The following is a 26,766-nucleotide window of genomic DNA, read 5'->3' on the forward strand; positions in this document are numbered from 1 at the left end:
TGACCTAAACAAGTTGGAATCACAACACAATTTTTATCCTATCTCAGGTGGGTACCCAAACCACAAAATAATAGTGGCATGCCATTTTCTTCCCAGTGAACGTGTCACTACTTTACCCAATAAGAAACAGTGTCAATGGAGGGATTTTTCTCCATCGTCCTGATCCTTGAAAATTTAGGACACTTTTCTAAATGTCCTAGTTAGAGCAGTGCTGAATTTCTTCAGGCAGTCCTCCAGTTTACCACTAACTTGGCAAATGTTTTCTCATAAAGCTATTTTACAAAAGAGGAGACATCTTCGTTCCATTACAGCAGGTTTTTGAAGGAAAACAGTCATGGCCAAACTCTTGAAAGTTTCAAGAGAAGCTGTGGATTTTGATGGTAACATGTCCTTTAGTGGATGCCAAGGTCTAAAGCATATTCCTATTTTCTGCTTATCTTCCAAACTTGATGCCAGTCTACTTTTTGCTGACAGCTATTAACCCTGTTACAATTATCTACCTCTCCCTGGGCATTCTGTGGGGAGCAGACAGCAAAGAGCTGCATGAAATATATGAAGAAAAAAGTGAATATTTTTCCTTGATCTGATCCAAAGCTTTCTCCAAGGCTTAGCCAAGTCTGTAGAATACAATTCTGCAGGGAAGGGCCTCCACACATCTCTCTTTCCACTATACCTGCATATGCGGTACATCTTGTCTCATCTAAAAGAAACTGTATGCAAGTATTGAAACCCACCCCCAACAGTTTCTGGAAAGTGAACATGAGAAATATTGAATAATATATGACAATTGCTAATGATCCCACTCATTCAAAGAGCTCAAATGATAGTGTGATGACAGCGATATAAATATCTCTACTGAATAATTGTTTATAGGCAAGAAGGCTAAAGCCATTTACTTGATGAGATCTAAAGATCTGCCCAACACATGTCAAGTTCTTCATCACACATACACTCCTTTTGCTTCACAGCTAAAAAACACTTTAAAATGTTAGCATAACATACCCCAAGAATCTGACTGAATAACAAAGCATAGAGAGGACTGACTGCTCCATTCACAGCTGCTGCCAGAGATCCAAGCACCATGTATGGCCATTCAGAGGCATTGTATTTCAAAATTCTGGTAAATGGTACAGGCTTGACATCTTCCTCCACAGCAAGAGATTCCTAAAAAAACAGATTGGATTTATGAAGCAAATGTATTCCCCCAGTGATGTCTCTCTGTGACACTGAGATAAACTAGTTAGCTTAGTCTGTTAAATGGCCCTCTAGTGCCCTAACAGCTGCTCTAGCTTTGTACAGGAAGGGCAATGATGTCTTGGCTGCTGTCTGAAGCTCTTTGTAGGTAGTCATGTGTATGACTACCTTCATTTTCACCAGAGCCCTACCGATTCCAACTTAAGAGGTGAATAATAAACAACCAGTTTAAGGTTTTCTGCCACTAAAACTCAGGCTGTTTTCATTTTACTGCCTCCAGATGAGGTGTGATGCAATATCCAGTGCCAAAACTTAAACTTCTCCCCCACAAGCAGCTTTCTGTGTCACCCATGGAATCTTCTTAAGTATTGTTTTAAAGTATTGTGGGCGAACACGCTGATCAGACTCTGCATCAAATTAACAGGTATGCTATATAACTAAAACACAGGAGATCTCAGATTGATAGCTGGATTCAGGCTTTACACATGCTGATTATACGTCCCTTCTGCAAAACATCCTCAGACTATGTGCTGAATTCCCATAATTATTCTCAGTAAGAGGAGAATATTCATCATCAAACTATAACCTACCCTGCAGTTTGATTTGAGCAGAATTTTTGTAACACTCAAGTGTTCTGAGCCCTGCTCATCACCCTCAGTTCATGTTGCTGGAAATGTCCAGACAAAACATACCCTGTAAAGACCTTTTAGGAAAGGGCAAGGATAAATTGGTGGTAGCATCTTGCATTTTCACTTCCTCCTGAGCTAGTGCCAGAGTGACAGCACTAAAGCCCTCTATTTATCCAGAGAATAGACTCTGCACTGAACAACCGTAGTCATGCAAATTGATGCAGGGAGCTCCATAAGCACCTTGGAAACCCACTGTGTATATTCCTACATATTCTGCACCATTTTAAGATATGCCACCTTTGTTTTCTATGCCAGCTTATTGTACAAGGACACTGTCAGTGAAAGGACTCTATGTTGCAGTGAGGATCTCTTTACTGAAGTCTCTAGATGGTCTCGAGAAAAAAGGGAATTTTCTCTTTATTGAATAAGAAGCACTGCCATTTGTATCACCAAGTGGCTGTTACATTTCACAGACTAAGCATTTTGCTTTTTGCCAGTTAATTCAGCTTTTATGAATATGTATTTTTGAACTTAATCTACAACATATGTCAATTTACTGACAGGTCATGTTCTGCTTTCTGCTAGAAAATTTCACATGGATCAATATGCATTACAGAGATCAAAATGCAGCCTAGGGTTTACACAGAGGATAAGATTTGAAGCTGTGGGTTTAGGGGTTTTTGAGAAAAGGATTAAATAAGATGTGGCAATAACTCCTAAAATAGAGGCACTTATCATTACCAAGTACTATAACCCATTTAGTTGAAAATTTAATAATAAACTATTAGACCTGACCTTTTTTGCTTGTCCATCATCTTCTCCATAAGAAGGATACGTAGACTCTGCATGCTCTCTTGCAATGGATAATGGAGGGTCAGGAACTAGATTTGAGAGCTGAGATCTGGAGCGCTGACGAAGTGAAGCTCTATAAAGAGGACAGAAACAGGCTATTCCTCATAGCTCAGTAACACAATGCTTGCTTGTAAAGCAAGTATAGTTTTTCTATTGACTAAATCAAGATTTACTGAAGATAATAGGAACCCCATGGACTTTCTCTTTCTATATTCTGTCAGCTTCTTGAGAAGACAATGTCCCACAACAGGGACAACTAATTTTTGGAATCATTTTCCACCCCCACCACTCAGATGCTGTCTTATATGTACCCCTGAGTATTTGTTCAGTAAAAATATGGTGCATCCTATTATATTCACACAGCCGTAAGACAACAAGTCAATTCACTATTATTGCTATCAAACAATTCAATCCAGCAAAACAGGATACTGAATCATTCCCCCTCTATTGCTGAGAAACATAACCCCGTAATGTAGGAAATGTGTATTAATTTGCATATGTCTGACATGGGATTGCCTGAAAGAAATAAGAAGTGTCTAGCTGCAAGGCAGGCTGGCTTGTAAATGCTTTAACTTTCATCAAGTAGATGCTATAATAAAGTGTCCTTGTACATTGCATTGATTTCTCAAGTAATTGCACAGCAAGTCATTTTTCAAGTGCCTGGACTGAAAGTGCATTAGATGATACAATATACAGCTGTATGGTAGTAATAGTAAAAATAGAACATTAACACAGTATACCAGAACTGGAGTGAAGGTACTAGAATAGAAAGGGGAGTAAAATTAAGAGTCTTGTTATTTCTCTGTAGGCCTTCAATCACTAACATATTACCCAAACTATTTCTTTCCAAGTAAAGTCTGTCTCAGTAAAGCACTTGCAGCCCTTTCACCTTCTTTTACACAACATCCAGAGAAGTGATTGACTAGCACTACTGGGATTTTGGAACACTGTGACAAAGCCCAGAGATCTGAAAATATACTAAGATTTACAATCATTTTTAAGACTCACCGCAAACTGTCCCGGTAGCTTCCTCTGCTGAACGACTGCACTTTCTCAAGGTTTGGCTCAACTATGTTATTTTCTGCTGCTATAAAACATAGTATATAAAGTTTTTCAGTTTGTGCTAAAATTGAACGCGACCCAAGTCCCCTGTGGCTCTGCAAAAAAGTGCAGTGAATCCAAGTCATAACTGGAATACTTTGTAGAAGGCAAGGAATGTAACGTAACCTTGCTGCTCAACCTACACATTCCACAAGTTTAATAGTTGTATTTGACATGAAGTTAACTGAATATTAACCCAAGGACCTCACTTGGGATGTGACTGCTAGAGGCTGCTTCCGTATTTTAGCATTATAATTGCTCTCATCTTTTAAGGTAAGCATATCCAAAGTATGATGCTTCACAAAAATACAACATATCATTCTAGTAGACCTTCTTCTCCAGAAGCTTTGATTCAAATCTGCCTCGAGCAAAAAAAATAGAGTGGTTTCAGCATACTCTGTAATTTGCTTGCATTTCAAATGCAGCAGGACTAGACTGACTGTCAGCACTAAATAGAGCTATAAAATGATGTGTATTACAGGTCAGGATTAATGTTTCAGGGCAGATCTATATTAAGAAGGTCATTCAGTGCATAGACAATGAAAAATGTTTTGGGCAGGGCTACCAATGTATTACTTCTATGAATGATAAAATCAAACCATAGAGGTGAGAGGAGCAACCAGCCCTCACTCAAAAAGAAATCTAACTTCTGTGGAATTTGATGTCATTTTATAAAAGAAAAAAAAAAAACAACCTTACTTTCCAATGTTTCTCTCTCCAGTGCTGTGTCTCCTTTGCTTTGCAAGGTCACCAACATGAAATAAACCCCTTTCCTCTTCAGGAGTTCTTCATGAGTTCCTCTCTCCACAGCCCTTCCATGTTCAAACCCAACGATGACGTCGGCAGCTTTGATGGCTGACAAGCGGTGAGCTATGGAGATTGCTGTGCGGCCGAGGTGAGCCTGACAGGGAACAACAATAGCTTTCCAGTGGTTCCAGCTGACTTGGACTCAAGTTCCATGCATAGCCCACAGATGAGCATCTGGTTCTGAGCAAAGGGAGCTGCAGATTTCTGTTAATGTCCCAAAGTAAGAAAAAATTCTTTTCTGTCGATAATATTAAGGTTCTCCCTGTGCATCTCAAACAGCTATTAAGAAAAGCTTCTCACTGCTTTGTTGCCATTCAGCAGCACCCTCTACAGAGTGCATTAGAAATAATGTCTCCCTTTTAAGGCTAATTTATGGAATATTATAGCAAACCTTATGAAGTGCTTCTTGGACAGTAGCTTCACTTTCATTATCAAGTGCTGATGTAGCCATATCCAGTAGCAGGATTTTTGGGTTTCGCACAAGAGCTCGAGCAATAGCTATCCTCTGTTTTTGACCTCCACTCAGCTGGCTGCCACCCTCTCCAACATGAGTGTCAAATTGCTGTGTGAAGGAAAAAAATATGAAAATGAAAAAGATAACAGAAAGGTCTTGCAAATTTCTGATGAAGACATTGGTAAAATGTCTCTAAGATTTGTCCTGGGAGAAGACTTACAAAATTATCGTCTTTGAAACACAATAAATGTTGTTAGTGCACCAGATTCAAAGTAGAGATGATGAAGTAACTTCCTTTATTATCAACAACATCATTTTGCCAATCCCAAGACAAAAGTGTGCACTGATAAAAAGGTGAGATGTTCTGTTATGGCACAAAACACCTGCCTTGGCAAAAGCTGAAATGAAAACACCTGCCTGCTCTCCATCAGATGACTCACCAGAAAACTGAACTGGAATTGCCTGCTGATGGCCTGTGTCTATGATTCATAGACATCATATTCTGGTGGCATTGATTTCAAGTAGGGAATTAAATAAACACATAAGCCCTAGCATCTCAAGACCTAGGATAATTATATTCACCTAGAGCCTCTATTTCCAGGAAATAAACACATGCCTTTACACAGTGTTTCTATGAATACTTTCCTGGAAGCCTGAAAATGCCTAGATGGAGGATAAAAAGTCTGTACTGACGTTAGTTAACAGCACTTAGAATCACAGAATGGTAGGGGTTGGAAGGGACCTTTAGAGATCATCTAGTCCAACCTCCCTGCAGAAGCAGGGTCACCTAGATCAGGTCGCATAGGAACATGTCCAGGTGGGTCTTGAAGACCTCCAAGGAAGGAGACTCCAAAACCCCTCTGGGCAGCCTGTGCCAGGGCTCCATCACCCTCACAGTGAAATAGTTTTTTCTTATATTTAAGTGGAACTAAATGAATCCTGCCAATCAGGTTTACTGTTGTAACATGTTCCTTTGAGAAACTACTTGGGAAAATATCATTCTAGAAAATTAAACAGCCCCATACTATCAGATATGGGCTTTGTAAGGAGGATAACACAGGACTCTGTTATCAAAGCTCTGTCATCATAAGAGAAGTAACTGGGAAATAGGGAACTTCTGTCTAACTTACAGAGCTCATGCAAAGAGATAAGGTTGTGAAGATTAGTACAGACTACTCAAAAGCATGCTGGCTAGTGAGAGTCTGGGCTCTGTATTGCTTTTGGCCTGAGCAGAAACAGGTCTCCATAACATAAAAAAACTAAGTATTTTAAAATCATGCTGTGATTGTTACCATGATATTGAGTGTTTGGCATACGATTACTGAGGAACTAACCTCCTATTCTCAGGTGAAGGGCAGATGATAACTAGATGACATCCATGTAGTAATACCTAACTAATTCCAGGCAAAGGAAAGGTTGCTGCATATTATCTATATTAAGCTTCTGCCTTTCCACAAATGGCTGCATGGGGGTAGGGACAAAAGGATTCTCTATTTTCCATCAAATCCTGCCAAACATTTTACAAGGCACAGCATACCTGTGGCAAGTCCATGATGAAATTGTAAGCATTGGCCTCTTTAGCTGCTTTGATTATATCTTCCATGGTAGCCTCATCCCGACCATAGCGAATGTTCTCTGTAATTGTGGTGGCAAATAACACTGGCTCTTGTTCAACAATACCAATCTGTGAGCGTAGCCACTGGATATTAAGGGAACGAATGTCATGGCCGTCCAAGGTAATCTACGGAAGCCAGTTAAAACATGAACAAAAGAAAGGAAAAAAGTCAGGGACATTATCCTCTCTAGTGCAGTGACAATTAAAGACATCATAGAAATGAAGGGCCTGTGATTCTGCATTTCCCTGCCAGTGTGAAAAACAGCTTTCATACATAAAAGAATGCAATGCAGTGGCAGTAGTACATTCTGGTCCCTGGGCTTAGGAGTTGTAGAGCTCTTTCATTTCATTTTCAAAAATCTCTTTTTGTTTGGTCTCAGAAATAAAAACAAGTGGAAAGTAATAATCAAGATTATGATTACTGTCTTTTCTATATTCAATTACAGGTCACCATGTAAACAACTTGTACCAACTAAGAATACATAAATGGAATGAGACTGTTAATAGACGTAGCTTGTCTTCTTAGCCAATCCATTACTAAATAGTAATTGCATATACTAAAGTGGTATTATGGGATAGTGATTAAATGGCCAATACTGTGTTTTCCAGAATGAAAAATAATCTGTCACTCCTGAATTATTGTGTATATAGGTACAGTTTGTACTCGGATTTATCACTGAATTTTATTTTCTCCCTACAGTTTTTCTCTTTCATGTAATTATTTTTGATAAGAATGTTCAGCATTCACCAGAAATGCACAAGAACATACTTTTTTCATTTAAAAGGAAAAAACAATAAAGTTAGAAGATTTGCTTCCCACTTTGAAGAAGAAACCATGTCATTCTTTCAAGCCACTAAGGCTAGAGAAATATGTTCTAGGCTGATACACTCACCATGCCATCAGTGGGGTCATAGAAACGCTGGATGAGTTGTATCGTTGTACTTTTTCCAGCTCCACTAGCTCCAACAAAAGCTGTTGTCTCTCCTGCTTTAATAACCATATTAAGGTTATCCAAAATCTGGAGAGGAAAAGAAAGAAGCAGAATCTATCCATTGTAATTCTCCAGTAGTCACAAAACTAAGTGGGTATACTCTGTATCTTAAAATGGAGATTCAAAGCAATTTTACAAAATTCAGAAAAAAGTTATGAAAAAAGAGGAAATAAAAAGCCAAATATTTTCACATTGTTTCAAGAGTTTATAAATGCAGAGCACTGCTTTCCATATCAGGCAGGCAGATTTTGATCTTTCTTTGTTCTTGTTGTTCATCATTAAAATGAGTTTGTCAAGAGAATGCCATTGGAGAACTTGGCAATAAATCCCCTTTAAAGAACACTGTACATGTATTATGAATGCCTGTTAAAGCATAAATATTAGGAATGTAGTGGTGAAATTATGTAGAAAAATCTGATACTTAGTCTGCTTATGTCTTTAGAAGAAATAGTATTCATTTTCTTGTCCAATGAAATGTTTCTCCAAAGAGAATTTGTCAATTCAAGAACAGCATAGCTCCTGTACCTCTTCCTAGCATTTTAATGGGTCACATGGCCCAACCCCAGGGTAAGCAAAGGGTTTTACAAAACTTGCAACATTCAGCTTAAGACACTGATAAGACTGTCCTATTTTAGCACATGTTGATATAAGTGCATAACAAATTGTAAGAAAATCTCTTTGCAGGTGAATTTGAAATTACTAGGAGTTTGTGTCCAGCAGCAAGGAATGTATATGGCAATGGATATGTCAGAATTGTAAAATAAGGAGAATGATATGTAGAAGAATCTTTTAATAGAAGAATTCTTTAGTCTACTTTTGGACAGAGGATCTGGGTTTCTGGAAAACAATCTCTACAAAAATCCAGAAATGGCAGAACTAGGATATTTTGATTGTTTAGAGTAATTATGTTCACAGGATGGATGATGATTAATTACCTTTACTTCTGGTCTGGAGGGATAATGGAATGTTACATTATGAAATTCAATTTCACCTCGTACTTTATCCAGTTTGTAGCCATCTTCTGACATGCAGTCAATGGTGGGTTTCTAGGATAGAATTTATTGTGTTATTTATTTGCTGTTAAACAGCCAATACTGTTGCAGTAGACAAATATTCCTAATATCATACAAAGCCATGGCACTTCTGTTTGAACATCACTTAGTTGCACTGAGCTCGCCCCAGGACCAAGAATCAAGGGACATGAAACTGAAGGCCAAAGTGATGGGGCAGTTGTCATCAGTGGGTAGTATAGGCAAGAGAAATGCACCCTCTTCTCATTTTAGTCTTACTGCAATTACCATAGGCAATGACTCAGTTTTTGCAGGATCAGAATAGCTGATTGAGTGAAGCATTTTGACCAACTTAATTTAGCTATCTCCCCAGGAATAAAATGACACTATTTCACTCACATAAACATTGTTCTACAGCACTTAAAAACCAATTCATTGCTGAAAATCTGCACGTTTTATCACTTTTAATTTAAAACATCCACCATTGCACATCCAGTCCTAAGAGCTGGAATCCTAATTTGAAGTTTTCCTACTAAGTTCTTTGGGTCACACATACTTTTGTTCAGGCCCTGGGTATTGTTGACTGCTAGACATGAGCAGTGAGCTAAGAAATTTGAGAAATGTCAAAGAAATAAAATTTTCTAAATCTAGGATTTTGAAGCATGTAAAGAATGTATTAAAGAATGAATTAAAACAAATCAATGCTAACATTTGATCATTTAAATGTGCATGATTTTTTTCTGTAGCCTAACTGATTAAAAGGAATTTTAAGGTGAGAAATGTGTATGGTCTAAGATGTTAAAAACAGATAACAGGTTGGCTCCTCTTTAGAATATGTCTGTCTTACATTCAGATACTGAGCTATAAAGAAAAGTTTCACTAATCCTGCAAATCGGAACCTCAGCATAAGTTTAATGCCAGAGAAAAATCTATATCAGGGCAGAGCTGTGATTTTACTGTCTAATCTCAACTCTACAAACTTAGCAAAAAGGTAGATCTAATGTCACCCTTTCTCTAGACAGGTGAAATCTCTTTAGTTTGCTTTTTGTACCCTAAGGTTCCCCGATTGAGCCTTAACTTGAATTTTGTGATTATCCTCACTGTTGCAGTTCTTTGTACTTTTTTTTTTCTCAAAAACCACTTCCATTATTCACTCTTTTTTCAGTTAATCTTAGAGCTTTAGCTTATGAAGTGAATTTATAAGACATATGTGTCAGTATTATTATAGAACATTGAGGAGTTACTAAGAACTCCATTAGCATTACTACAGCCTCTCTAGCCTTCTTTATATAGCCTGTAAAAGCTCTGTAAAAGACAAACAGCATTTTCATTTGTTTACACAGCTTTTAGTACAATAAAGCTTGTCAATGACCGGAGATGCTACATACTGCTAAGAAATCAGCAGAATTTTGCCAGTGACTACATTTATACAGATATAGAAAAGGATCCTCATCAATATACACCAGTGGGTCTCAGACTTTTTCATGCAATTCTTTTTCAATCATCTATCTGACACTTCCGACTGCTGCGTGCCTATTGCCTTCCTGCCTACTGGCCCCATTTTAACTTGTGGTAGCTCTGACAACAGAGCTACATCTTTTGATGCCATGTGGAGGCTGGGAGCTAGATGCTTGCTGCAAGTTTGGCTGAAAGGTGACAATTATTGCCTGCCTGTACACTTTTGTGGGCCAGAACTGATCAGTAATTGCATATAAGAAGAAATGGAAGTAAACAGAAGCAGTAGTTGAAGTACTTCATTATTCAGAAACGGGTCACTTCAGAAAGCTGTTCAACAGCCTCTGTGAGCCCATGTGTGTGCCATTAGACCTTTCTATTGCACAGTCAATTTTTCCATAATCGCACTCATTTTTCCTCATTTACACAGTAGATAAAAATGCTACAGCCTGAGGCTTATTTAATTATTTTTCCACTACAAAGTGACACAGCTTAGAAATGCATTACTTACTTTATCTATTGTCTCAAAAATATTTGCTGCAGCCCCACGGCCAGTGGCAAAAGCTTCCAGACAGGGAGATGCCTGGCCAAGATTTAAAGCTCCCACCAAAACACCAAAGAATACCTGAAAAAGTGGAAAAATAAATTAACAAAATACGACATCACATTTTTATTACAGTTTAGACTTTAGACAGGCAAATCAAACTACAGTGGCTTAATGGCTTCTTGTGCATCGGCTAAGTTGCAGTGATTAACTATATGAGCATAATAAGCCCTCAAGAAAGTAAACAAATGCAACTTAAAAGGGATTTTCACTATCTTTCACAGCTTTGCTTCCAGACTGAAGTAAATCGACTTATCTCATATTTGCCCTGATCTAAAAATGTGTGCATCCAGATATTTATTGTGGTACCACATATGTATTTTTAAGACCTTTCGATTTGACTAGGTGTCTGTGCCTTGAAAGAAGGGCTGGAACTGAACATCAGTGGCCAGTAGTTTATTTTGGAGATGTGTTTTAGCAGTAAGCAGAGGCTACAACAATTAAAATCAGAAAGAAGCTTAAACCACTGTATTACAACCTTTGTCTACTGCAGCTCCTGTCTTGTCCAATACCCAACAAAACTTATTTCTGAAGCAGATACCAGCTATAGAGATTTTTTTCTTCTCCACTTTACATAGAAGTGAAATGTATCACATATTCAATATGCTCACTGTTTAATGTCCTTTCCCAAGAATCAAAGGGAAGAGTTACTCACACTTAGAATAGTGACCCTATTCTGAAAGCCCCACAACCCCTTTTTGGTCTAAGCCTATGACAACATGAGGGAAAATGAGCCACAGCACTCACTCGTCCTGGAAGGACCAACAGATGATAAAGGGAGCTGAACAGAGTGATGAATATCAAAGGACACTTCAAGAATTCAGCCCTAGAGTCTGGCCTTGAAGGTCAGAAGCAAGTGACACTGGAGCACATCAACCAAAATGCTCAGAACGTTTATGTAGAATTTCCTAAGATCTGCTAATGCTTCATTTCCTATGAAAGGGTTTTTAACAAGGTTCTTAAGTGTAGACAGAAACCATCTAAGACTGCAAATGTTGGTAATTCTGATAAGAGACAGAGTCTTCAAAGAACTTGACACTGGAAGATGGTGACCATCAAAAGATGAAGGCTTATGTACCACTTATATACCACATACGTGCAAATGCATTAATCATCTGTTCTCACAACAAGTACTGAGCTGCATTGAACTGTAAGTATGGCTTTTTCTTCTCAGTACTAATATAACAGAGTGTGCTAGTCAGAATGAACATTTTTTTCCTCAAACTTGCTCCACTTCTCCTAAGTTTTTTAGTTAGATGTTTTGGCAGAACAGATTATTAATGTTTGCATAATGTCTTTCATGTAGGCGTTTGGCCCCTTTTTTGATAGTTTGAATGTTGAGCCTGAGGATTAGGAGAACTGGTATGTAATAATTTGTTGTCAGGATAAATGAGCTGCATGTATAAGGAAACACTACTCTTGAGAAAGAAATAAAAGTACACAGGACTCAGTTCTCCCTTACACCATAGTGGTATTTACTGAGAATAATCTCATAGCTAAAGTAAAAGAATCTACTGCACACATACTATGCACTGCAAACATCTACACTGTGATATATAGATCATGCCATAAGTTCATACTCAGCTATACTGCAAACAAATTTACTTGTGTGAATGTGTCTCAAAGCAACTATATTATATGCATGTCAGAATCCATCACGAACATGAGGGAATTAGTTCTATATGTCTGATAGGAGAAGGGAAGGTAATGCTTAGTGTATATCAGTGTAGTATGGATGGTGCATGACAGTTTTTCAGAGACCAGGAAAAGTCTATTTAAATATTTTTTATCTACAAATCTTCCTCTTCCTCTCTCCTGTCAGACTAGGACTGTATGCTAAAAAACATGAGATGACAAAACTGAGAGAGGAAGGGAGCATGAAGGGAGGTTTCCATTGACAGTTACAATTCTTCAGCTACAAGGTAGCTCCTCACTATTTGCCATTTGCCATTTGGAAGTACTGAACCTGTGCAAGGCAAGGGAAATGCTCATTTTGTTTTTCACCACATTCCCTTGTATCAGCTACTGGTCTCAAGAGAAGTTGCAAATTATTTCCTCTGAGGGACATCATCCTTGAACAGAATGATTCAGTTTTACAATATTCTTGGAGTAATTTAACTAGCTCCATTTAGCAGGATGTTTTGCACTGCATGTTGCTAGTGGTTGGAAACTCTTACGGTGTGCAACAGGCAGAGAAGGAGCAGAAATATTTTTTTCTTCAGAACACTCAGAACTTGGCGAAGTTCAGGCAAAATTTACTCTGGGTCTGGACTGAAGCCTGCCATTTGGGCAGTCCTGGCTTAAAGCAAATAATCAAAACATCTGCAGATGTTGGTTTTAACATATTTAGGTCATTGATATCTAAAGCATCTGCTATGCAGAACTGGATTAATGAATGCCATGCAGGTTAGTGTATGTCGTATACCCTGCAGAAGCCATAGTCATGTAGATTTTTATCAGCATGTGTGCTTACTGTTCTTTGTCCTCTGTAGAGCTGAGTGCAAGAGAAAATAGTGGTTCAAAAAATAGAAGCTTTTCCTGAGCAAGAGGTTAGATTTGGTAAAACATTCTTTGGTTAAGCTTCTCTTTATCACAATGGGGTTTTTCATCATGAAGTAAGTTCTTCAGAGAAGCCAATATCCCAACACGCTGACTCAAAAAATGGGAAATCTACTTTCAGGCCACTGTCAATTGTGCAGCAGGCTCTCAAATGAAAGCATTATTCTCATTGTAGTAAGCAGCATTGCAAATCTTTAAAATAAAGGTGGATGTATATATTTTAATCTTCTCCAACAGCATCATGCACACATTTACTGAGTTATGATCATTTAAAAAGACATGAAGTACTTGTTACCACTAAGCCACCAGATACTAGAGCACTACAAATACATGTTCAGGAATCAATGTTTTAAGAAGCAGTCCAGAAAAGTTGCATCAAGCCAAAATGAGTACCTGCAGAAGAGTGCCAGGTGAATACTCTTCTTCTTCAAGGACAAGTTTAGAGCCATACCAAAAGGCCAAAGCATAACACAGGAAAATTATGAGCCACATGTAACCAGTGAATAGTCCCATTATTATTCCTTTTCGAATCCCCCAGTGCTGAGCAAACACCAGATTCTTATCATATCTGTAGAAAGAGAAAAATAAAGGGATTAAATGAATTTGATAGAAAATTCAAAATGAGCAAAGATCAACAAAATGAGGCATCTTCAACAACTGGCTGTGCCATGGTTAACAGAGATCCACATAAGGTTGACCTCTCACTCTGAAGTGAAATGCCACTGATGAAACCAGCAATGCTCACAGATTGCGAAATCTTTGTGTGTTCTTGTGTAGGAAGCAAAAGAAAAGCCACACTCACTGCAGATACCTCACCGTGGGGTTTGGGGTTTTAGCAGAGTGACACAGCATTTAAGAATTTGGCCAACACTTCAGAGTATGTGCTACAGTCATGTTATGTTTTAAATGAATAAGAGAAATCTGTAGCTTAACATCATCAAATCTTTTTGTCTTGCTGGAACCAGTTTTCTCAGCCTGAAAGTACTGAAAGTTCTCAGATGTGCTACAAAAGTGATATATCAGACAATGATTAGGGGAAAATTTGAGGCTGTGTTCCTACAAATGGGAATGACTTGAAGACAGTATTGCTGATATTTTATTTCACTGATTGTCTGGATTATGAAATTGTTTTTGCATATGCAATGTTATTTAAAATCTAAATTTCTGTAACATATATGCAAAAAATTCTCAAAGCTGACAGATGGTCACTGTTGTAGAATTTAGAAACTAGTTGCCAAGATTCTGAAGTGCATTTTACAGTGTTATGTTCCTTCAGGAAAAAGAAATCAGACTTTACAATTTGTGCAAACAAACCTTTCAACTTCTTTCTTCTCCCCACCAAAAGCAGCCACTGTTCTGATGGATGAGAGCACTTCATCAGCCACAGCTCCAGCTTTTGCATAAGCCTTTAATTCTCGGCCTGTTAGTTTTGCCACAGCCTACAAAAGCATAAGTGCTGGTTACAACTGAACTGTAGGTGCAGAGAAGGACAATAGTAAGCAGTGCTGACTGTCACATCGCACTGTCTGCCTTGCATGAGGTCACCTCCTCCATTCCAAGGAGGCTTTTATTAGGCACACTGCATCCTCAAAGACTTCTGTCTTGTGGTATTAGGACATAGAATCATAGAATCATTTAGGCTGGGAAAAGCCTTTAAGAGGATCATCAAGTCCAACTGTCAACCCAGCACTGCCAAGCCCACCCCAACCACATCCCTAAGCACCACTTCTACACATCTTTTGAATATCTCTAGGGATGGTGACCCAATCACCTCCCTGGGCAGCCTGTTCCAATGCTTGGTAATCCCCCTGGTAAAAAAGTTGTTCCTAATGTCCAAACTAAACTTCCTCTAGTGCAACTTTAGCCCATTTCTTCTTGTCCTATCACTGGAGAAAAGAGATCAACTCCCACCTCACTACAGTCTCCTGTCAGGTAATTGTAGAGACTGATTGTATCTCCCCTCAGCCTCCTCTTCTCCATGTTAAACACTCTCAGCTCCCTCAGTCACTCCTCATAAGACTTGTTCTCCAGACCCTCCACCAGTTTCGTTGCCCATCTCTGGACATGCTCCAGCACCTCAATGTCCTTCTTGTAGTGAGGGGCCCAGAACAGAGGTGCAGCATCACCAGTGCTGAGTACAGGGGGACAATCACTCCCTTGGTCCTGCTGGCCACACTATTTGTGATACAAGTCAGGATGCCATTGGCCTTCATGGCCTCCTGGGTACACTGCTGGCTTGTATTCAAGTGGTGGTCAATTAACACCTCCAGGTCCTTTTCCACCAGTCAGCCACTCTGTCCCCAGCCTGTAGCACTGCATGGGGTTATTGTGGCCCAAGTGCAGGACTCAACACTTGGACTTGTTAGACTTGATTCAGTTGGCCTCAGTCCATCCATTCAGCCTGTCCAAGTCCCTCTGAAGAGCCTTCAGACCCTGCAGAAGATAAATTCTTGCCTAACTTGGTGTCATCCGCAAACTTACTGAGAATGAGTCCACATACACCTCTGTAGCATATGTTTTGCAGAACAGTTAGCTCTTTGGCCAACAGCTCTGCTTCAGGTAGCCAGAAAGAGCAGCTAACACCACCTGCTTTCCTTCCCTTCATCCTTCCTCCTCTGCTAAAAACTGGGCTTAAGCAGATTGTAGACTGAGGATTTATGCATGATAGGAGGAAGGGGGAGCTTAAGCAGCAAGAGCAGCCCTTTAGCCACTGTGGCAGAGCCCAGCTTCAGGAAGAAAATGTAATGTTACTGATGGGGGAGGATGCCCACCACTGTTTTTTTTCTTGGACTGACAGCATACAAGCCCCTTCACAGCAGCCCAGAGCACACTGGATACCAAAAGCTTCCTTAGGCTCAAAAAACCCATCCAAATTAATGTAAGAAAATGCAATCATGTAAAATTCTTTAAAAAGATACCACATTGGCTTGGGAATGATGTATCATTAGGAACTGTAAAGTGCCATTATTTGCTTTCTCTCTTCAAATACTCTACTCCAAGCATCTATTACCCACTTTTGAAGACAGGAATTCAGGCTAGGTCTGTTTTCCTTATGGTGAAAAAGCTGGGCTGGAAAGACTTGTAAAGAAGAAACACCTAACGGTGAGTATGTGAAAAGAAAGAGATGGGAATACAGAAATAAGAATGGAAAGAGTGAAAATTACAAACAGAAAGGGAAATTAGCTCAGAAAGAATTTGCAAATGAAGGAAAAAAGCATTTTGAGGTTTATTTCATTCCCTGCCACAATTCTGCTCACCCACTTCACACTGAGTCATTATTCGTGCTAGCTACTTGCAGTCAGCACAGGGTGCTAAAGGAGAGCAGGAAGATAACAAATTAGTCAGTTACATTAGAGGTTTGATAGCAAAATAATAGCAAATTGTTCCTGCCTTGCAGAAGTGACATAGCCAAAAGGCTGAATACAACCAAAGAGCAGAGTGTGAGGGAGTGCAGAGGAGGAGCAGAAACTGCCCAGCCCTGCTGGGTGTGGGAAAAGAGGTGAGAGGGCAGAGGCAGTTTCTCTCTTCACTGTCCTTCCTCTGTGCAGTGACTGTGAGTATGTAAGGAGTGGATGGAGAAGTAGAGCAGGAACAACCAGGAGAGGACACAGCAGCTGCCAGGTGCAGCAACAGCTTAAGGTAAGTTTAAGTAGTTCTTTTAAACAATTTTACAGCTTTGAAACTTGGTCATCTCTAAAAGCTCCTATTCTATTTATTGAAATCAAGCCCTGTCTCTAGTAACCCTCTAAACCAGGTATGTAGTAATAGAGAGAAGGTGTAGGCCAAGTTTTGATCTCAGCAACCATAACATTTGTCCACAGGACCCAATAAAAGTATGCTTACACTCCCATCTTAGAAGCAGGATATATTACTCTGGAAATCAGAACAAGCAAAGCAGGAACAAAGCCTGCCTCCCCCCACTCCTGGTGCTGCTGTGACCATAGTTTGCCTCTCTTGACTTTAAAGGGGTGTAACAGCCCTCCCTTCCACCAATCCTGCCAGCTGTATCACATGACCTTCCCTGCTCATCATACCTCGAAACAAACCTCTCACAATTCACTTACCAAGCCATAGACAGCCGCTCCAACCCCAAGCAGAGGGCTGGCTGCAATGATAACCAAGGTCAGTTTCCAGCCACTGACAAATCCCAGTAGGAACCCACACACAAAGGTCGTTAAGCGCTGGATAAAGATTGCTACTTGGTCAGCAATAGCCTCATTAATTTTGTTAATATCACTGTAAAACAATAAAAATCCAACAGAAGATTGGTGAGCACATCTTTAATTTGTGTTGCAGGTCTTGGCCAGATTTGGTCTATTTGCTTTCCCTTGGAGAGGGCTCCTCCTCACCCCTATTGTTTCCACCATCATCCCTTCAAAGGACACTGGGGTATAGTGAGAAAACCTGGTGCCTTTGCAGTGGCAGAAAGCTTTTATGGATGAATACTGCAGAGAAGATATTGTCTTTTCACAGGAAAAGTCATCCTGCCAGCAGACTCATTCACTAGCTAGTTCTTACTACTGTGCTCAAGCTGATTCAAAGGAGGGGGCAGAGACATCCCAGCTGGATGCTGCTCTCTGATAATGGAAAAATAGTATAACTATATATAAGGCATTCCTTGCACCATGGGGCACTCAGAATATACCACAACACCTTGCCCAAAAGAGCAGGGAGGAGGGCTGTAACTCTTATAACCTTCCACCCTATCAGGTAGTTTGTTCTTTAAATGAGAGGGAGAGTGGGAAAACTGAGGAGGGCTACTTTATCACTGGAGGCAGTGGGAAAACATGACAGCTCTGTCACAGGGAGGACAGTGGTGCAGTGATTAACGTCATTTGACCCCTTGGCAGCTGCAGAATTAGTTTCTTCTCTCTTATATATTGTCAGCACAGAGAAAAAACATCTTAAAGCAAAACAGTTTTCATACTTCTGCCACTACCTCACCTGGGCTACTTATAGCCACTACCTATACTTGGCTACTACCTCACCCCTGAGATTAGAAGAAATGAGAACTCTTGGAATAAATAGGAGCAAGTGTCCCTGAAGTTTAAAGTGTGAAGTTCTTAGCTCATTGATATATCAAGTGAAATTACAGTCCTCTATTGAAAATTTTCGAAGTGTTCTAGTTGAATTGCATGTTTATTTTTCTTCTGGATAATGTTTTCTGAGGCCAAGAGGCTTTTTTGGTAGGCATAAGACAACGTTTTTTAAAAAAACAGGAAACTAAATGTTATTAGACAGATATATGCTCAGTTCCTATTTTTGCCAGAGAAATTCTTCACAGTGGCTTACATTTGGCATTTATACTTCATGAAAAAAAAAAAACACCACAGAAAGCCATAGAGACCACTGGGTGGTGAGTAAAGGCAAATAAAACTACGGAAAAATCTTCTGCAAATGTGACTACTATTATGTAGACACGCCTGAGAACAGGGAGCCATCTACAGTCAGCACATTCACCTCACAGCTGCCTTCAGCCTGTAAACAGGAACCACTAAGAAAAGGAGCAAGCCTTAAACTCCACTTTTCTCAGGGCTACATGTTTACCCAGGATAAGGCTTCTCCATCTGCCTTGCGTCCCTTTCTAAAGGTAGGTGCTCATACCTTTCTTAGCAGAAGTTTAAGCCACGCTTACTCTTTTCTTTGAAAAGCCAACAAAAGCAAAGTGTGCCCCTAACCTAATTTTCCTGTCTCAGAAATGAGAGATGGTTCAAACCCACATCTCCAGCCTTAGGGCAGCGTGTACTGACAGACAAATTACAGATCATGCTGAAATGACTGGGCAAGGGAAGAGATGGGAAGATTAGGGCAGGCTGGCAAAAATACCCCACCCCAAAACCCAACTAAACCCCCCCACATTTACTGACAGACAAGTCACAAAAGGGAAATGATTGTGGCTTAACAGTTATGGTATTCTGTTTAAAGATGGGGAGATAATAAGCCTGGTATCTACTCCCAGAAACTTAGCTGCATTTTACATTAGAAGGTGTTTATCAAATGCCTAGTTATTGGCACTCTGTTGTGTCTGGAAGGAAGTGCAAAATGTTCTCTGTAGCATATGTTTTTTCTAGATTACTTACTCAGAAATTCGGGTGTTGAGTTCTCCTACAGATGTACAGTCAAACCAGCCTATATCCATTCGCATCACTTTCCTGAAATAAGCTTTCCTGATTTTCTGTATCTGACGAGCTGCAGCCATAACCCAAAAGCAGATCTGGAAGGAGCATAATGTGGCTGATAAATTGCATTAAAAAGTCATTCGACTTCCAACAAATGGAAAAAAAGCAATGTGACTAGAATGTGAAAGAGCATTTTGGCTATTGATAAAATTATTAACTAGGTAAAACACATTCTAGCTACACAGATATGATAGTTGCTTTATGCCTTTGATCTTTAAGCCAACAACTTTATGAAGCCTCTGGATAAAGCATTTGTGTCAGTTCTGGTAGGCTGAGAGGAGATGGAAGTTAAATTACTTGTGCTGTTACATGAATGTCGCAAGGACAAAACTTTTTCCATTCACAGCTGTAAGCAGTATAGCGATGGCAGCCATCCTACTTCAGCAAAACTCCAGGAGAGTTTTTAGGAAGGAGAACGACAAGTGATTTTTGTGATTATAAAAAGCTTCAAAAGCAGATTATCTGGGGATCATCCAAGCTTGTGGCTCATCTCAGCCATAAGGACTAAAACGTTACTACAGAATATGCAGGGTGTGATTCTTCTCCAACACTAGTTTTACACTAGTATTACTCTGTAATGTCTCTGTAATAGGAAAACGGTGCAATGCTGTTGTGATGCCTATTGGGAATCTACATGCCCTTCAGCTGTTATTTTGTGCAGGGACATAGATTCCATAGTAACCACAGTTGAGTAAGTATTTCTTGTGGTGTGGAGGGAGCAGCACGCTTTCATCTCAGAGTAGAACATATCCTTGTACAAAGGTATGCATGCACAAATCCAAGAAGGTCTCGGGTTGCCAAAGCTAACCTATTTCAGCTGACAGAACTGAAAGCATCTGCTCAAATGGGCAGCTGAGTGGTTAAAAGGAACATTATTATTATAAACTTACATATTTAGTGATTTAAACTTCGAAATAAAAATAGAGGAAAATATACTGACTTGGAGGTATCCTAACAGAAGTACAGCACAACCAATCCCTCCATAGTAACCTGCAAACTTAGTCATTTCTTCTTCAATGTCCAGCAGACTGAGGGAAAGGGAAAAAAAAAAAGTTAGAAAGCTTGTTTTCAGTCTCCCACAGCTTTCTAATCTGATGTTTCTTCAAGTTAAAGTCATGTCAGCTGGCAAGTCAGCTTGTTTTGCTAAAAGAGTTGTTCTTTCCCAATACTGAGGCTGTTGCTGGCAGTGGCTGATTTGCTTGCTCTGCCTACTGCACAGGGGTAGGGCACTGGCTGGTACCAGGAAATGATCTGCTGCCCTGGAGCAGCCCTGCTGACCTGAGAAACCCCACCAAACTGCATGCTCCAGAACAGCACAAGCAAGAGAGTGCCTAAGAGAAGAGCTGCCCAGAAAATTTTCATTAGATGTTGAATGCACTTGCTTTATTGCCACTACATCAATTAATAATACTCAGATTTAAACAGTGCTTTATGGGGAGAAACAAAGGCTGCTAAAGTCAATTCAAGTATTACTTTGTACTATAAACTTGCTAATCTGAAATGACCATTTTTTTTAGCTCAAATAGGAGTATTAAATTACTCCTAATATCAGTTGAAGGGCATTGTTACTGGTATTGCATTTAGATTACTTTGAAACAGGCATTTAGGTCATTATTGGTAATGCTTTTGGACAACTTTTAAAAAACATTCTGCAGACAGCAACTTCCATTCCATTTACCCAGAATTTGGTACATTGAAATTTTAAGCCAAAAGAGGAAACTATGCACCACCTGACCTGTTCTCTTGCAATAAAAATTATCATGGAAACAATTCAATTGCCTGACACAGATATCCAGCACCATTTTTAATGCTTTAATTAAGATTGTGGATCAAATCTTTCCAGAAACTATGCTAAAGCACGTGAAAAATACCAAGGTAGTTCCTGACAGCTAACATGGCTTTACTAAGGGCAAAGTGTGCCTGACAGATCTGGTGGCCTTCTACAAAGGGATTACAGCATTGGTGGATAGGGAAGAGCAACTGACATCGTCTACCTGGATTTGTGTCAAGCATTCGACACTGTCCTTCACAACATCCTTGTCTCTAAATTGTAGAGATGCAGATTTAACAGATTGGCTACTTGGTGGATAAGGAATTAGCTGGATGGTCGCACTCAAAGATTTAGGGTGAATGGCTTCAACATCCAAGTGAAGCACCCTGACAAGTGACATTCCTTAGGGGTTGGTACTGGGACTGGAGGTGTTTAACATCTGCGTTGGTGACATGGAGAATGCGATTGGGTGCACCCTCAGCAAGTTTGCTGACAACACCAAGCTCTGTGGAGCCATCCAGAGAGGCCTTGACAGGCTTGAGAGGTGGGCCCATGCAAATCTCCATGAAGTTCAAGAAGGCTAAGTGCAAGGTCCTGCACATGGGTTAGGGAAATCCCAAGAACAAAAACAAGCTGGGTGTAGGATGGGTTGAGAGCAGTCCTGCAGAGGAGGACTTGAAGGTGTTGATTAACAAGAAACTCAACATAATCTGTAAACATGCACTTGCAGCCCAGAAGGCCAACCATATCCTGGGCTGCATCAAAAGAAGCATGATCAGCAGGTGACAGAGGTGATTCTCCTCCTCTGCTCTTCTCTGGTGAGACCCCGCCTGGCATACTACATCCAGCAGCCTTGGATGCAGTACCTTCCAGTACCTAAAGGGGCCTACAATAAAGCTGTAGAGGGATTTTTTTGGTGAGGATGTAGGGGTAATGGCTTTAAGCTGAAGAAAGGGAGATCTAGGTTACATATACAGAAGAAATTCTTCAGTGTGAGAATGGCGAGGCACTGGACTAGTTTCCCCAAAGAGGTTGTGGCTGCCCAGTCCCTGGAAGTGTTTCAGGACAGCTTGGATAGGGCTTTGAGCAACCTGGTCTAGTGGAAGGTGTCCCTGCCTACGGTGGGTTGTTGGAATGAGATGATCTTTAAGGTCCCTTCCAACCCAAAGCATTCTACGATTCTATGAATGTCTCCTGCCTGGTGCACACTTGTTTTTTCAGAGGAACAGAAGTCTGTAGCATATCCTGTAACCTCTCTGCCAACTCCATCTCAGAAGGCTAGTTTGGACAGCCCAGAGCAAATAATGTATCCCCCATCACCTACAACTAGGAAGGCAAAGCACTGACCTTTAGACAAGTAACTTTTCATTCTAATTAAATATCTAATTAAAAGTCTCTCAGAGATTAGAAAACTCTTGGAATGATGCACTGAAAACAAGCCTTAGGAAAGGTTACAGGTTCACATTTGGCTTTGGCAGATATCTGTATCTGAATGAATCATCTAGACTCCATTTATTATAGTTAATGGAAAGAAACAGGCACTCTTACAGGGCAGTTCATCTGACCTGCCTTAGACACCTCCCATAAGCTGAGATGAATTGCATCCTAGAAGCACTCATTTTTCTTCAATGACTAAAGTTTAGCTAACTTGCTCAGAAGTCATCAGGCACCTGTAAGTACCTAAGTCATAATATGAAGTCCTTACTACCTACGGTGTCATTAGAGAAAACAGATTAATGAACTCAGATGTATAGCAGATATCTCTGTTGTAAGAACAATCATCATCAAAGAATACTCCTTCTGACATTCATAGCTGAAAGACCAAGACCCAGTCTGATCCTCTTTCCCTCCAGGTAATATCTCCAGCTCAGAAACAGGATGCTATAACAAGAAGCATGTCCCTTTTCTGCCTCATGAACAGAAAATTTAATGTTTAGAGGTTGAACTGGACCTTCACTAATGATACATTCTCCAACAATCCATAATAACAAAGGAAAAGAAACAAATACATCTGCTACTTACCCACATCTTATTGTGGCATTCTTTTCATTCTGATGAACAGTACCATTAATCCACACTATGGTGTTATTTACACATGTCTTGCCTGGGTCTTTAAGCTCTTGCATTTCAATGTCGTATTCAATAAGTGTGTCTGCCATTGCACCAAACACAAGCAACACACCTGGCTGGGCTACTCCATGAGCAATAGCACAGAAACTACCAACAGCCATCATTAAAATTTCCTTAGATGAAGAAAATCGAAACTAAAGAGACAAAAAAAAAATATGGTTTCTACTGAGAGGCAGTCTTTGTGCTGGTTGCATACTTATAAATCATCAATCAGGTGGATTAGATACAAAATCATTCTCTTTAAGTTTAGAATTATCTTCAGTACAGAAAGAAGATAAATCTCTCTCACTAAATCTCTCTCACCAATCTAATTGCACCTGTGATTACAATCTCATAAATTGTTATGAGCTCCCTTTTAGTTGCCAGAAGAATTTGAACATGTGAATTAATGTATTATCATATAACATTAATAACTTGATATCATTCCACATTATCATAATACCAGATACTAGTTAAAAGATTAAGAATAGTAATTATAATTCATATATATAGTCTGCTTTGCAGATTCCTGTGGGGATGAAGGGAGACAGGAAGAAAAAGCCTCAGGCCATTGTGCAGAGCTTTTGAACAGAGTTAGCCAATTTCTCAAAGGTCTGGAGTGCTGTGATAGAAAACCAACAAAACATCTCAGAGCAAATCGTCATAGTTCATATTCTAAAACTTGTTGACTGAGAGAGGTAATTCTGCATTGTCAATCTGGAAGAAATGTATAGAAATATGACATAATATGCAGTAAAAAAGGGGGATGAGCTAAGTCCCATTACCTTACACTTGAGCCAAAAGCAGGTACGTGCACAGGCTCAGTAAAGACACAGCAATGCAAGTTACCTTTGTCATGATTGTCTGAAGTCTGATTCTCAGGTTGAAGTAATGCGTAAATTTATAAATCAAACTGTCCATATAGAGTAATACCAGTATCAAATGCTATATATTTTTCAATAGGAGTGTAAAACAGAATCAGCCTGATAAAGAACATGTACTGGTGCTTTAATGTATGTAAGAGAAGGATGGGAATTTGAAGCACACATGGCAGAGGGAAATTAGGGCAAAGACAAGATAAAGTGAAAAACAAGTCAGTTAACATAAGAGAAAGAAATAAAAGATGTCTACAAAAAAAAAAAAAAAAACAGAAGGAAACTGTAGCACTACCACTGTTTTGTAAATCTTACTCACAAGAAGTCTAGAAATCCCCTTGATTTAAAAAAACCCACATAAAATGCACAGATATGTGATAACTAATCTCTCAACACATCTGATGCAAACATACTGTGTTTACCAACTGCACTTGGTAAACATCTGTGCAAAACAGGCTACAGAATGTAAACCTCTCCACTTGACAAACACAGCCCTATGTTTGGACAGGCTGTTCTCTCCACCCAAATAAGAGTGGAGATATTTATCTAGGTAGATGCACCAGGTGGATGTAACTGCATTACCCCTGTAGTACAGTCAGGACCATATTTTTTGGACACATTACAGGCTAATTGCCTAGACTACAAGCAAAACAGAAGCAAAAAACCATCCCAGCTACATGCTGCTGGCTTGGACATCTCTTTACTACATTCATTTTAAAATTGAGATGCACCCTACAGGATTCCAGGGTCCATCAATATAAGACATAGCTTACAGTACTGTGCATTCACAAGTTTCTATGGTTACCAAACCTTCTAATATCCATGGAGCAATTACAAGGGAGCTAAATTGTCTGCCAAAATATGGACAAACCAAGGTCATCTAGTTCCCTACTGTGCATCTTAACTCCTTTCCCTATATCTAGCTGTAGGTTCGATATAATATGTTTAAAAGAGAATCATGAGACAAGTATCGATAATCTATACCAAGATGACAAAATGACAAAGGATTCTATTAAATTCCCATTTACTTTAATGGCAGGATTTTGTGCCAAATGGTTTAATCCTTAAAAGTTTGGCTTGGTCACAGCTATTCCCCAAACAACTATATAGATTATTGTCACTAATTCTGCAGAACAATATACATAAAATATTACAGTCATTGCTTTCATTACCAGCTGAAAGAAGCCAACACGACTACTTTTTCCTGTCTTTTCTGATGACCTTCAAGAACAGAAAACATAAATTATAAACTTGTATTTTAGTACATATTTTGTTCTGTATGCAAAGATAACACAAATTGAACTTTACTCACTTTTTATTTTTCTTCTCTATAAAAGGTTCTTCATATGTATGGAAATTCCTATCAAAGAGGACAAGATTTTACATTAATTCTTTATCTGTTTTGGTTACTTTTCTGAAATTACATTATATTTGAGACATTTGCCCAGAGACAAGCAGTTTCTTTCCGATTTCTTTGAAACCATTGATTTGATGGTTCTTTTAAATTTTACATGGGAACTAGAATAGAGGTTAAGTTAAAATGATCTGAAAGCTTATGCTCTGTTTCATAATAAGCTCTTCAAAATACTGTTGCTATAATGTAGATTGTGTGTTCTTTGAGGTAAGTTAGAGAAAAACTTACCGTCCAAATTGTTGGAGAGTCCTTACTTTAAGGCAGAGAAAGGTCCTGTTCCCATTCCATTTATTATTGCCTGTATGTTCATATGGCCATAATGGAATCTCCCACTCTACCCATACATGTTTTTATTCAATTTTCACATTATGTGTAGCCATTCTGTACGACCAGTTAAAATCTAACGGACTAGTTGCACCATAATGGATAAGATCCATATTGTAACAAGTAATCGTCAGCTGTGTACATTCAGTGATGAACAAGTAGGGATATTCAATTTGGATTTTTCTTTTTTAATGAAACAAATTAATTTGACTTATATTTGTCATGAACATTTTTCAGAAACCAGATCCTAGAAAACCTGAAGGAAGCTTCATATGTGTAGTAGGTAGCACCATATATGTGTGCCATGTAAAAGTTCAATAAAACTTGGCTTTCAAGATATTTGAGAACCATAGTAGATCTTGAATACTGTGCTGGTGCTCTCTGAGATGGGCAATCTGACACAGGCAACAGTTAAGAGATGCTCTTGCTTCCTCATTCTAGGAGTAGTTCGCAGACTGAGTACACTGTGTCAGAGAGAGCTGGGACAAAATACAGCACCCATTAGAGTGTCCGGTCTGCTACAGAGTTGTCCCAAGATCTAGGAAGAGGGAGGCTCTTAACCCCACTCAAATATCAAATTATATCTGCAGGTCAAGGTCTCTAAACCATTTCAGCTTTTAACTATCTAGAATTCTTTAAAATCTTAATATCTGAGCTTAAATTGTGAGTCAATTCCCTTTATTTTAAAGTCTGAGAGTTAAGCTTTAAGAGAAATTAATTCAGATTGATTAAAATTCCTGAAAAACTGATTTCTTAAACTAAATGCACCAAAGAAAGATAAATTTTAACATCAAAAACATTTTCAGAATAAAGACCATATTT

General features: G+C 39.2%; 2 protein-coding genes across 2 annotated transcripts in view; one reads left to right on the forward strand and one right to left on the reverse strand.

The window, feature by feature from the left end:
• The window catches only part of ABCB11 (ATP binding cassette subfamily B member 11), a 43,824-nt gene that overhangs the window by 14,333 nt on the left and 2,725 nt on the right, over positions 1 to 26,766 (reverse strand). Inside the window, exons 3-19 of the mRNA XM_062005228.1 lie at positions 25,519 to 25,566; positions 25,379 to 25,427; positions 23,245 to 23,486; positions 20,392 to 20,479; positions 19,353 to 19,486; positions 17,337 to 17,508; positions 14,587 to 14,711; positions 13,666 to 13,840; positions 10,621 to 10,734; positions 8,580 to 8,690; positions 7,546 to 7,671; positions 6,575 to 6,778; positions 4,975 to 5,145; positions 4,476 to 4,677; positions 3,684 to 3,762; positions 2,619 to 2,748; positions 1,003 to 1,164 (exon numbers count right to left, since the gene is read on the reverse strand). Coding sequence (XP_061861212.1) covers positions 1,003 to 1,164; positions 2,619 to 2,748; positions 3,684 to 3,762; positions 4,476 to 4,677; positions 4,975 to 5,145; positions 6,575 to 6,778; positions 7,546 to 7,671; positions 8,580 to 8,690; positions 10,621 to 10,734; positions 13,666 to 13,840; positions 14,587 to 14,711; positions 17,337 to 17,508; positions 19,353 to 19,486; positions 20,392 to 20,479; positions 23,245 to 23,486; positions 25,379 to 25,427; positions 25,519 to 25,566 — 2,332 coding nt within the window. The remainder of the gene's footprint in view (positions 1 to 1,002; positions 1,165 to 2,618; positions 2,749 to 3,683; positions 3,763 to 4,475; positions 4,678 to 4,974; positions 5,146 to 6,574; positions 6,779 to 7,545; positions 7,672 to 8,579; positions 8,691 to 10,620; positions 10,735 to 13,665; positions 13,841 to 14,586; positions 14,712 to 17,336; positions 17,509 to 19,352; positions 19,487 to 20,391; positions 20,480 to 23,244; positions 23,487 to 25,378; positions 25,428 to 25,518; positions 25,567 to 26,766) is intronic.
• DHRS9 (dehydrogenase/reductase 9) overlaps positions 16,848 to 26,766 on the forward strand; it is a 28,354-nt gene continuing 18,435 nt past the window's right edge. Inside the window, exon 1 of the mRNA XM_062005229.1 lies at positions 16,848 to 16,911. The gene's annotated coding sequence lies outside the window, so the exon portion shown is untranslated. The remainder of the gene's footprint in view (positions 16,912 to 26,766) is intronic.

The sequence above is a fragment of the Colius striatus genome, chromosome 11 (genome assembly GCF_028858725.1).
Source record: "Colius striatus isolate bColStr4 chromosome 11, bColStr4.1.hap1, whole genome shotgun sequence".
Lineage (NCBI taxonomy): Eukaryota > Metazoa > Chordata > Aves > Coliiformes > Coliidae > Colius > Colius striatus.